Here is a 12332-nt window from a genome sequence, read left to right as displayed (position 1 = left end):
GACCAACGAGAAGGAAGGTCTGGAGAAGCAGAAGGCCCTTTCAATGGCGATGCCACATCCCTCCAGCAAAGCCCATCCATCACAGGGCATCCATCTTCAGAGCGTACCCTTCTGCAACTACACTCCCTTTCCGCCCTGGATCAGGCATCGGGGTCGCTCCCTCGAGGAATCTCCAGGCAGCTAACACTGGAGGCGCCGGCGAGGCTAGAGAGGGAGGAGTTGAATAAATTGCGTTGGATGGAAGGCGTCGAGGACCGGAGGAATTAATCCGATGTGAGGAAGGCGGATTGGGCTACGAGGAAAAAAGCTGGGGGCAATGTACACTCAGCCTTTTCGTCAGTCGGCGGGGACATGGATGGTTTTCCGGACCGGGCGTCCCAGCGCCCCGGCTAGCTATAGGGAGACGTCAGAGCGCTCGGGTCCGTGGTGGAAGAGCCCCCCAGCCCCCCCGCCCGGGCTTCCATATAAAGTCGGGGCCCTGGTGGAGGCCGCAGCAGTAGCACCAGCGGCTGCGGCAGCGGAGCGCCTCTGAGGTCCGGGTCACCTGTCGCCGCTCGCTCGCCGGGAGGACGCACTTCCCAGCCTCGCCCAGCCTCTCCACCACGCTCCAAGGGCTTCCCGCCGGGACCATGCGCGGCCGCGAGCTCCCGCTGGTCCTGCTGGCGCTGGTCCTCTGCCAGGCGCCCCAGGGACCCGCGGTCCCGATGCCGGCTGGCGGAGGGACCGTGCTGACCAAGATGTACCCGCGCGGCAATCACTGGGCGGTGGGTGAGTGTCCTGGCCGCGGGAGCCGCGCGCGCTTGTCCTCCTCGGGCTCAGCCAGCCGGAGGGGACCTGTCTCCCCATTTCTTTGCGTTTCCCGGGCCCACCTTTGGGAGCTGGGTTTGCTGTGACCCTTCTACCGAAACGCCTTCCTGATTCTCCTAAAACTCCACCCCACCTTTCCCCGTTCCAAGGAGTCCATCAGTCCCACACCAGCCGCAGGCTGGTTCCCTGATCCTTTCCCACTCGCTTCCCGCCTGTCTCCCCATCTTTCCCAATGGAAACAAACACCCAACCACAGTGCAGATCCCCGTCCCTCTGCGCCCATGGTACATCCCCGTTTGTCCGCCTAGTCTCAACCAGTCTAGCACGCTACTCTCCTTGAATAATCTTGGGGAGCTTTGTCCCTCGAGAGCATCTCAGATCCTTGGTCCAGCTCGGTGGGTGGCCTCAACTCCTACTCGTGTGGGCTGAAATGTAAGCTGCGCCCGTAAGCCCCGCAAAGCCACAGGTGTGGAGACTCGTGTGGGCTGAAATGTAAGCTGCGCCTGTAAGCCCCGCAAAGCCACAGGTATAAAACGCAGCGCTCCTGCCTCGCGTTTTACATCTGTTCAACGAGCAGTGCCTGAATCCCGCCTGTTTGTGGCTCCTGGAGTTTCCTCAGTCCCTCTCTTCGCTTTGCAGCGATATTCTTTTCCCTGCCCTTTTGCCCTCCCTCTTCCCAGCCAGCAGGGTCTGCGCTTGGGGAATCTCACCTGCTCTTCAAGCTCGTCCCGATCTCTCTGCCCCTCTGAGCTCCGCTCTTTCTCTGCCCCTCTAGGCCCAGGACTTCGCCCTTTTCCCTAGCTCTTTGCCATTCCCTCTGCAACAAGTCCTGCTCTCTAGGCACGGGCTTGGAGGCTCCCTCGCCACGGCCCCCAGAACCCGGGTGGAGAGGACCTCCGAGCTGCGGGTGCTGAGGGCGCCTCCAGGTGGGGTCAGGATTCCGCACCTCGGGCACTCATGGCTTCTGTGCAGCTGGGAGGCCGGAAGCGCCCAGCAGCCTCGGCTCACCCAGCATTACCTTGGGGCTCTCGGCCTCGCCAAGCACAGCTTCCAGCAAATGCAGAGCGTCCAGCTTCCTCACTCCCTGACCCCACCCGCTCCGCAATAGCCAACTACAACAACCCCGACCAGCTCCCTGGGAAGCTGGTTAATCCCCGAAGAGATTTAAGGCCGTGGTGTGTGTGTGTATGTGTGTGTGTGTGTGTGTGTGTGTGTGTGTGTGTGTGTGGGTGTGTGTGTTTCCTTAGCCATCTACTTAGAAGGGGGTCCGGGGAATGGTGCGTTGAACGGGTACTTGCTAATTCAGATATCGACTGATTCACAAATCTTGATAGAAGACCAAGAATTTGGGGAAAGGGGTGGGACTGGAACTGTTGCTTCCTGAGCTCTTTTGTGTTGTGTGTGCTTTTGAGAGGGAAGTCGAGATCTCTGGGTTGCAACAGAGTGGTTTTCACTGTTGCTGAAATGATCATTTGCCAAGTCTTGAGAGTTCCCGGGATGAGAGGATGTGTGATCGCTGAGGAACGGGAGGAACCTAGCAGTCTGGTGTGGAGAGGAGAGGTTGGAACGGGTGAAGCTGAAAAACCCTCCATTTCAAGAATGAAGGATGCTTAGCAGGTATTGAAGAATCCACACTTAGAATTATGCATCTTAAAGAGAGCTCCTGGGAGCTTAGATCAAGTGGCCATTATCTGGCCCAGTCACCCGCCAATGGAGCTGGAAATGTGGAATGAAACGTTTGGAATTCCAATCTCTTTTTACTCATCTATATTATTGTACTAATAAAGCTTATTATTAGGTAACCCTTGCAGTCCCAAAAGAGGACAATCGAGTTAACTTGGAAGCAAACATCGTGTTATTTCTGGTGCAAGTCAGGCCAATCTTGATTTCCTATAGTTCTGGAGAACATCTACCTCCAGGTATTTAGTGTGTCTGCCATTTAATTGCCCTTCATAGCAGTACTTGAGGATTCCTAACCCAAAAGTGTATCAACCAGTGGTGACCTCAAATACCATTGTCATATTTATTCTCAAACACACCTCTTTTCTTCCCTTTGATAGCTGTGCAGAGTTGAGAAGGAGCAAGGGAAAGAGGGAGGTGAAGTAGAAACTCACATTTTGGTCTAAAATTAACTTGTGGTTGAGAAAAAATTGCTTTGTGTAACATGCCCTCCATTGGAATGTGAGCATTTACAAGGATGAATGATGTTAGATTTTAAATTTAGCCTTCAATTATTCCAAGAAAACGCTTATCCTCCCCAATCACCAAAGACATGCAGTTTAGTTTTAATTACATAAAACTAAAGCTATATATCGCTGTCCATGAGTATGCTGTCAGCACACATTTACAGGCTTGTTAAGTGAATTGCTTCTTCCAGCTGAGAGAAGCACGGTGCAGCAATGGAAAACAGCTTAACAGCTTGAAAACTTAACAGATTTTTATCTGGCTCAATGTTCGTGGAAACGTTTTGTTTGTGTGATGAAAATATATGTCAACACTTCCACTGGCGACTATTCCATGTGCACCCATGAAACGCTCCTAACTGGGGTTCTAACTTGGATGTGAGACACGCCCCAGAAGGTTGGATTTGGAAATACCAGTATTCATCTGCAGAATGACTTGTTATGGCCCCAGAAACTGTGAAATAGAATTTACATGTTGGTCCAGAAAAACTAGTTCTTAGGAGTACTTTCATCCATGCCTTATTCATTTATGTTTCAAACCTGCCCTTTACTAGTATCTTTACATGATAAAAAGAAGCACTTTGGGAGGCCGAGGCGGGTGGATCACGAGGTCGAGAGATCGAGACCATACTGGTCAACATAGTGAAACCCCGTCTCTACCAAAAAAAAAATACAAAAAAATTAGCTGGGCATGGTGGCGTGTGCCTGTAATCCCAGCTACTCAGGAGGCTGAGGCAGGAGAATTGCCTGAACCCAGGAGCCGGAGGTTGCGGTGAGCCGAGATCGCGCCATTGCACTCCAGCCTGGGTAACAAGAGTGAAACTCCGTCTCAAAAAAAAAAAAAAGAACAAAAGCCCTTTTTTCTCTGAGCAAGGTTTTTTTTTTTTTTTTTCCAAGTGCCTATCTTTCATCTACGGTGAGATTTCCATTATTATGATACGGGCACTTGACAAATGATATTGAGAGAAGAGGTGGAAGTGGGCATCATCTCCACGTTGCCATGGAGATGATGATTTGGTTGACAGAGCCTAGCTCAAAAGTGAAATAGGATCCAGGGAACATGTGCTTCCCTGGGACATTCTAGACAGCATGCTTTCCTTAACCACCAGTCTAGGGATCTAGAGGTGAAGAACTGATCTCCACACATTTCCCATATATGCAAGTACTGAAATTTAGTACAATCACAGAATGGAGAATGACTTTCTCTTCCCATTTTAGAGGAGTCCACAAAATTATTCAGGCATGACAAGAATGAGGTTGTTATGTGTGATATCTCCACCACTCCTCTGCCTCATTAGCAATAACTCCTTTCTTGTTTCCAGCATTCTAACTAGATGACAGGCAGTTAGGAGGGCAAGGTGATCTAGGTTATTACTGGGAGTATCGGGGTTCTAATCCTGCTTCCAAGCATCATGATTCAATTTCCTCCATATAAATAAAGCCAAATGCATCGCTACTTCCTAGGAAGTTGCACAACATAATCACTGTTATGGCTGAATGCAAGGCTATTGAGTGGCTATCTATTACCATGCGACCAAGCTGGTAAATAAGAAGCCACTCATTCAGGATTCCAGGACTTCACTTGTGACAGTATCCCCAGTTAGGGTCCTGAAATTGTGTAAAGTCTCGTGTCATAAGCGATTTGGCAAGTGCTCACACTGCAATGCAGTAGAATCTTATTTTAATGCTCCTTAATACTCAAAGAATTCATTTTTCTCAATTACATAATACATCATGACATATTGACATATAATCCCTATTTTTATAACATCAGAAAGCCTTTTGTAGACCTTATCCTTATTTCCAGATCCCGGAACGATTTTAGCTATGTTATATTTCTTAGCAAGTTAAAAGACATTGACAAGCCGTATAATAATGTAATCTAGATTGTGAGCGGATTTGAATCCTAAAATGGTTGCATACATCTGTGTGACCTCTGGCAAGCCTTGTTTTCACAAAAGCAATTAGCATATGGATCAAATGAAATCAAGCACATTTAAACATCCCATAAACTGCAAATCGCAATACACATAAAAGCAATACAATTACAGTGAGGCCTTCTCCCTTGGTAGATAGAACTTCTGGGAAGGGACCTCTTTCCATTTTAAGACTGAAGATCTTTCAAATGTGATGTCTACCTTAAATACTTCTAATGCCAGTAGTGTTGGGACCACAAAGACCTTTTTCCTTGTGCACTTTAGATCAAAAGCACCCTAGTTTTGTTGACGTTAGAAATTTCAAAGTGCTACAAAGCCCAGTTACAGAGAGATAGGAAAAATCAACTGTAAAACGTAGATAACATGAGACTAATAAGCATGCATCCTCTCGTGTATATATAAATTTTCATGTTTTTAGTGGTTTGGCCCCCTTAACAGCAGTTTTAAAAAATTTTATTTACATGGCAAGTACACATTCCTGGAGCCATTGATAGACTTTCAGATGCTCAAGAGGAAATTCTGTATTTATGCGCTGGAAAGTGTTACTTAGGGCTTGTTTTCAACTTGTTTTTCGCTACACTCTTAACAAACAGTAAATCTAGGTAGTTTCCTAGGTTAAATCTCAACAAAAATTCTGAGAAAGTTTAAATGAAAAATTCCTTTGGTACTTTTTTTACTACAGATAAAAGGAAAGCAATATTTTGTAAAAATCACACAAAGAAAAGCATGGAGACTTTTATTTTCAGCAGCAATTCAAAATTGGCTGGGGAAGACGTTTCGACTCATCTTTCAGTTGGGAATAGAATTTGGAGCACACAGAATTGATGATAGAATTTTAGATATGGAAGCCTCCTTAGATTTAATCTAGTCTAATCTGTTCATTTCATAGTTGAGAAAATTGGAGACTAGGGGTGCTAAATGACCTGGCAGAGGTCACCTAACTAGTTAGTCGAGGTGCTGGAACCAAACCCAGGGTTTCTGGGCTGCAGTTCTGAATTCTGTCTAGCTCAATGCACATTTTGAACAGTGAGCAAAATCTGTATGTCGTTTATGAACTAACTCTTAATAATAAAATGTGATTTATTCTGCATTTAGAAGGAAGCAGCACGAACACAATTGGTGTCCTTTCAAATTTCTCATTCATTCATTCCCTTTGGTTAAAATGTGTGGCATTCTGAGTATTTTTGTTTTGGATTTTGCAGGGCACTTAATGGGGAAAAAGAGCACAGGAGAGTCTTCTATTTCTGAAAGAGGGAGCCTCAAGCAGCAGCTGAGAAAGTACGTCAGGTGGGAAGAAGCTGCAAGGAATTTGCTGGGTCTCATAGAAGCCAAGGAGAATAGAAGCCACCAGCCACCTCAACCCGAGGCCCTGGGCCATCACCAGCCTTCGTGGGATTCAGAGGATAGCAGCAACTTCAAAGACGTAGGTTCAAAACACAAAGGTAAAAGAAACATACATGCGAGATGGGGTGGGAGGTGTTTGGGGAGAGGTGAAAGAGGGCAAGTTTAAATAAGGAAGAATAAAATTGCTTGTGATATAAACCTTCACAGCTGCTACATTAGGCTAACACAAATACCTGCTAAGCCAATAGATGATTTCTATGTTCTCTTATTTTTGGCCTAATAGTCAAAAGGGTATTGATTCCAAACTCCAATTTAGGAGTTCCTCCCCTCCCCCCCAGCAATTTGTCTATTTGCCATTATGCACTGATCGGATATATGTATTTTTAACAGCCAGGCCCTCCAGAACATTTTGATAGCGAGTCTGCAAACTATTTGAGTAAATCCCTGTGGATCTACAGATTCTACATTTATTTCTGGTGAACATTAGTGGACATTCTTATTTTTAGAAGAGAGGATTCTTGTTTTTCCACCTTTGACACAAAGTAGCACATCTTCATATTTGTTACAGAAGTACCGAGTTCAGGTTTCATCCTAATATTTTAAGACTCGGTGAACATATCTGAGGTCAACAGATTCATCCTGTATATGCTTTTATAGAGGACAGAGAAAAATAATTATACTAAACTGGCAGTCCTTAGTTACAAAGACAGTGAACAAGATATGAGAGAGAATAAAATTTATAGGGAGAAAGTAAGGCAACTGAAAATGAGGTGATCATCACTAGCTTTTAAGTTTCCATGAAATGTATAATAAACTACAAAATAATGGCAGTAACAATAATGGCTAGTTTTGTTGAATATTTACTATAATCCAGGTATTGGGCTAAGCAGTTTACCTCCATTTTCTTGGTTTATGCTCACAGCAATCTTAGAAGGAAGATTCTATTATTATCTCCATTTTAGAAGGAAGGAAACTAGTCCCATCGCTTTTCATTGATAAAATCAGGGTAAGATCCTGTGCTCAATCTGCCTCAGACAGTCTGTGCCATGCAAGACATCTTCCAGAAATGGTCCTCACTAATCTTAATATAAAGGATGCAGGCTGAAGGCCTTGCTTCTTGCTGCTTCACACAACAAATAATGTTGCTTTCCGCTCACAGTGCTTGGAGGGCTTCCTTCTTCACTCTTTCATGGTGAAGACTGACAGCCCCTTTAGAGGCTCAGAGCTGCCTTTGCCGAGCCTCAGCTGGCTTTCTGGAGGGAGGCTTTCTATTTCACTGCCTTTTGGGCCTATTGTGGTCTTTGTTTCTCTTTCTCTTCTTTTCTCATCTTTCTTTTCTTTCTGGCAAGGTCTGGCTTGTGCTTGTCCATTTGTCCATCTTTCTTTCTCTATCCTCTTTTTTTTTTTTTTTGACAAAGACTGGCTATGTTGCCCAGGCTGGTCTCAAACTCCTGGGCTCAAGTGATTTCCCCCAGCCTTGGCCTCCCAAATGTGGATTTCTATGCTAAATAGAAACTATCCATCCTTTGCCCTAAGCACCTAGAGAGAATGTCTTTGTAGCTTTTATTCAGGAAAAAAAATCCAGGATCAAATAAACCAATACAGAAATAAATACCAACTTTGGACAAAACCCCAGGCAACTGTCTGGTCCATACCTGTGTCACGGGTGTCATGCTTCAGCCTCCTTCTTTCTAGATGGATCCCATACTGCGAGGGCTCTGGGAGCTTGCGGGCGACTTTTCAGATTCTAGCCGGCCACACCTTTTTCCCAGTCAAGTGCTTGGCTGGAGTTCCTGTAGGTGGATACCCAACAGCAGAACCCTTCTTATTTGTCTAAAGAGTAACAAAAATCGCCACCACAAAACCCTTGAAAATAATTTTTACAGACCTTGAGATTGACTTGCCCTCATAGCTCGTCCATTAAGTACTCCCCTCTCCTAACACACAATCATGTTGCTATTCTAAAGTGTCTCATTTTTGAAACAAACAGCAGTGTCCAGTTTGAGTTATGTTATTTCCTCAATCTGGCTCTGCATATCTTTGAAATCTTTGGGAAAATTCAACTCCTTCCTTAAGGATCCAAAATTTTCCACCATATCCCAAAGACGATTCTGTAAGCTTCAAAGGCAATTGCCAAAAAACAGCCCCACAAAGGGCTCTGAGTAGCAGTATAGCAGGATGGGTTGAGTGGAAGGCCGTGAAGAGTGACTGCTTAAAGGGAGCAGTACTTATCCCAAGTGAACTGGAAAAGGTCATCAGAAAGATTGTAAAACATAATCAGGCTTCGCTTTCCCATTCTTTTTATGCATTGTTTCTCTTTCTACAGATTTACAAAACCCGTCTCATTTCATTCCACCTCCAGTTGAATAATTAGTTATTGCACACATTGGTACTATCCTTTTGGCTGTATTTCCTGGTAACATGAAAACAAATTCCACAGTCAGTCTTTGCAGAGACCAAAATATTTATGGCTTTTCTTGCACTGGAAATTCCACCTCGATGAAAATGTGTTATGAAAATTGAAAACGCCTTACAATGATCTTATTCAAAAGGAAGGGGCGCCAAGAGAATAGTTCTATTAGAAACCCACATATCTCCCATATCTTAGAGTTATGGGAGTGTTAGAGAGAAGCTTAATAACTCGGCCACGTATTGCCAGAATTAGCATCAGGAGTTTTCAGAGGCTGAAGGACTGTTCTTTTTTTTTTTTTTGAGACGGAGTTTCGCTCTTGTTTCCCAGGCTGGAGTGCAATGGTGTGATCTCGGCTCACTGCAACCTCCGCCTCCCGGGTTCAGGCAATTCTCCTGCCTCAGCCTCCTGAGTAGCTGGGATTACAGGCAGGTGCCACCATGCCCAGCTAATTTTTGTATTTTTAGTAGAGACGGGGTTTCACTATGTTGACCAGGATGGTCTCGATCTCTTGACCTCGTGATCCACCCACCTTGGCCTCCCAAAGTGCTGGGATTACAGGCTTGAGCCACCGCTCCTGGCCACAGGACTGTTCTTAAAACTAAAAACTGTCTGCAGATGCTCTCTTCTCCCATCTTAGTAATAAAACATCAAGCACTGTTGCCAATTCTCTTGGAGCTGCAGTGAGAAACTCCAAGCATTTCCTATGTTTTGATGACAAAGATATTTACTTAATTCATAAACGATGCATGTAATGTGCACTCAAACTAGATTACTCTATCATGGAAACAGCTCCAGAACTTTCAGAGCAATTATGCCCAGCGATGTTCAAGGTTAACCTCAACCCTTTTAACTGTGCCCTTCTCACAAATCTTTTAATTCTATTCTGCAATTAATGGAACCTTTTCCCCATGGGTTCTGCAACATAAATCTCTGTTCAGGTCAGCTCCACGGCCTCATCCATGATCCTGGAGGTGGTTGTGCGTTGTTCTGAGTTTCAGTGGAGTTGGCCTTTGATCTCCCTTTATAATTGGGCTCAGTCCTTTATTCTTTGCAGCTTAGGTCTCTCCTTTTATTTAGTGGGCAGGGAAGTGAGCTACAAGGGCTGTTATGGAAAGAGTAAATGTGTCTGTTCCTCACTTTCAAGGGACTTCTCTCACTTTCTCATCAGATCATTACAGAGAATAGAAAGGTCTTGTTTTTGAATATTTGAAATGCTCCAAAGGAAGAGCCAAATATAGAAAAAGCAGCATACAATCGAGAATCACTCACAACCTTCCCAGGCGTCCCCAAACTACGGCCCCCGGGCCGCGTGCGGCCCCGTGAGGCCATTTATCCGGCCCCCCGCCCCACTTCAGGAAGGGGCACCTCTTTCATTAGTGGTCAGTGAGAGGAGCACAGTATGTGGCGGCCCTCCAACGGTCTGAGGGACAGTGAACTGGCCCCCTGTGTAAGAAGTTTGGGGACGTCTGACCTTGGCTCTTTCTATGATGGAGCAGAGTATAAAGCTGGCTCCCACCTAGAATACAGCTCCTCCCCACCCCCAACAATGGACCCTGCCATTGCTTCCCAGGTCCTTGATCTTGCTAGGTTCCACAACCCTCTTTTTCCTTTTAGCTTCCATTCCCTTCAGCCAAACCTCTCTTATTCAATATTTTGAGCCAATAGGGGACTTCTGTAGATTTTCCGCCCCCCACATTAGCTGGCCCCTTTTATGACCAGTGACTCATAAGGCAAGATGTGTGGTGGCTTCTTTGGACAAGCGGCAGCCTTTAATAGGGCAGCCTGGGTTGGTGCTAATTGGCATGCGTGGGAATCAAACCCCAGGCCCTGGGCTCATTAGCACATAGTCAAAACAACTGAGCCACAGAGCAGGTACTAATTTGCCCAAGAATAGCAGTAGTTCCTTTATTAGAAACAAATGGCTGATATGGAAGTTGGGGAATCTGAATTGCCGGAGAATCTTGGGAAGAGTAATAAGCTCTAGTCTCGACAAAAAGTGTTTTTTCATCTCAGCGTTTAAAGGGTGCTATGTGGAAACAAAGAAGAATTTTAAAATTATAACTACTCATTCTTTCTTTAGTCTTAGTTAATTTGAGCAGAAGCCACAACAAGCAAACCACAATAAATTTAGAGTTGGCAGAAATCCAAATTAAATCCTCTTCCCAAGTTTCTCACAGTAGTACCATTACAGTTGTAGGTTTGTAATGCATAATTATGTAATTCAGAAACCAGCTTTGATTTGTGTCATGGTGCACTGTCAAAGTGAGCAAAGTAAGAATTCAAATTCCACATTCCCAGAATCTACCACCCAGCTGCTACTCTAGTTATAAGTTCCTGGAGATAACACATTACCAACATTGGTTAAAACCTACCTGAGTAATCATATCAGGGTTCATGTTAAGCTGATAAAACAAAAAGACCCCAAAATGCAGAAGCTCAAAAAACAAGTAGAAGTTTGTCTCTTGGCGGGAGACAGCTCTGGTTCTCAAACTTTCCGCGCTCAGAATCACCTGCAGGGCTGTGAAAGCACAGATTGCTGGGCTCCGCCTTCAGAGGTTCTGATTTAGCAGGTGTTAGGTTGAACCGAGAATTTGCCTTTCAAGCTTTTGAACCAAGAATTTGCCTTTCAAGCTTTTGAACCAAGAATTTGCCTTTCAAGAATTTGCCTAACGAGCTCACAAGTAATGTTCATGGCTTGTAGGAGTGGATTTATTTCTAGGATTAGACTTCAGCTCACTGTTTGCTGAACTCTTTCTAGTATTTCTTAAGTTGGTAGACTCTCTGCTCCAGGTTCTCATCGTGAAGAAAGGAACCCCTCAGCTGAACCAGCAATGACAATGATGGCTTCTCTCCAAGGAGAAAAACAAAACCCGTAAGAGACTGCATTCGGCAAGCATCAGTTCTACTGGATCATCAACAAGATTTCGTTGTGCAAAATACTTGACTATTCTTGTATCTTTCATTCTTGACTAAATTCATGATTTTCAAGCAGCATCTTCTGGTTTGAACTTGTTTGCTGTGAACAAATGTCAAAGAGTCTTCCAATTAATGCTTTTTACATCTAAGCTATCTGTTGCTTAGATTCAAGGCCCCAAGCTGTTACCATTCGCAATAAAAGCTTAAACACATTGTCCAAAGGGCAGGCTGTTCTCTTATTTAAATCCCAAATGAGAGGATAGTGTGGCAGAGATGAACAAACAGCTTCAGGACGTACTTGTGTTCTCACTGACCAAGTCAGGCTGAAGCTCTCCCTCTGAATCCTTGCAGTGACTTAGAGCCTTTCCCGAGGCGCCCTTACTTTCTTATTCCGATCAGGTGGGCTAGGTTGAAGATGGAGGCTAGCTCTATCCATCACTTAAGAATTCCCTAATCTTCAACCCTTTCCATGACCAGGTATTTTGCTGATATTATTGCTGGATATCTCCTAATAGTCCTTTAAGCTGGGAATTATCGTTTTCATTTACCAGATGAGAAAACAGAGGATTAGAGAGATCAAGTGCCTTGCCCAAGTCACATAGTAAATGGAGCTGGGATCTAGACATCCAGTCACCAGATTCCCTGCATTACTCATTTTAAACCTCCCTTTCAGTATATTTATGCCTTGCAAGTGGCACTGTTTTTTCAAAATTTCATCGCCAGTCTGGGAGG

The 12332-nt window shown here is 44.9% G+C and overlaps 1 protein-coding gene across 1 annotated transcript; it reads left to right on the top strand.

The window, feature by feature from the left end:
• The first annotated feature begins 492 nt into the window (after nt 1–492).
• On the top strand, nt 493–11821 carry GRP (gastrin releasing peptide). Its single transcript, XM_003926033.2, has 3 exons — nt 493–768; nt 6130–6369; nt 11475–11821. The coding sequence occupies exons 1-3, from the start codon at nt 630–632 to the stop codon at nt 11558–11560; spliced, it is 465 nt and encodes a 154-aa protein (XP_003926082.1). The 5' UTR covers nt 493–629; the 3' UTR covers nt 11561–11821.
• The last annotated feature ends 511 nt before the right edge of the window (nt 11822–12332 follow it).

Source organism: Saimiri boliviensis, chromosome 13, assembly GCF_048565385.1.
Source record: "Saimiri boliviensis isolate mSaiBol1 chromosome 13, mSaiBol1.pri, whole genome shotgun sequence".
NCBI classification, from domain to species: Eukaryota; Metazoa; Chordata; class Mammalia; order Primates; family Cebidae; genus Saimiri; species Saimiri boliviensis.
Note: the sequence above shows the minus strand (reverse complement) of the source record. Positions and strands in the feature narration are given on the sequence as shown.

Coding starts and splice junctions, on each gene's coding strand:
- GRP (XM_003926033.2), top strand. CDS start 630: ATGCGCGGCCGCGAGCTCCCGCTGGTCCTGCTGGCGCTGGTCCTCTGC. Junction 769..6,129: donor CGGCAATCACTGGGCGGTGG/GTGAGTGTCCTG, acceptor TGGATTTTGCAG/GGCACTTAATGGGGAAAAAG. Junction 6,370..11,474: donor CGTAGGTTCAAAACACAAAG/GTAAAAGAAACA, acceptor TCTCTGCTCCAG/GTTCTCATCGTGAAGAAAGG.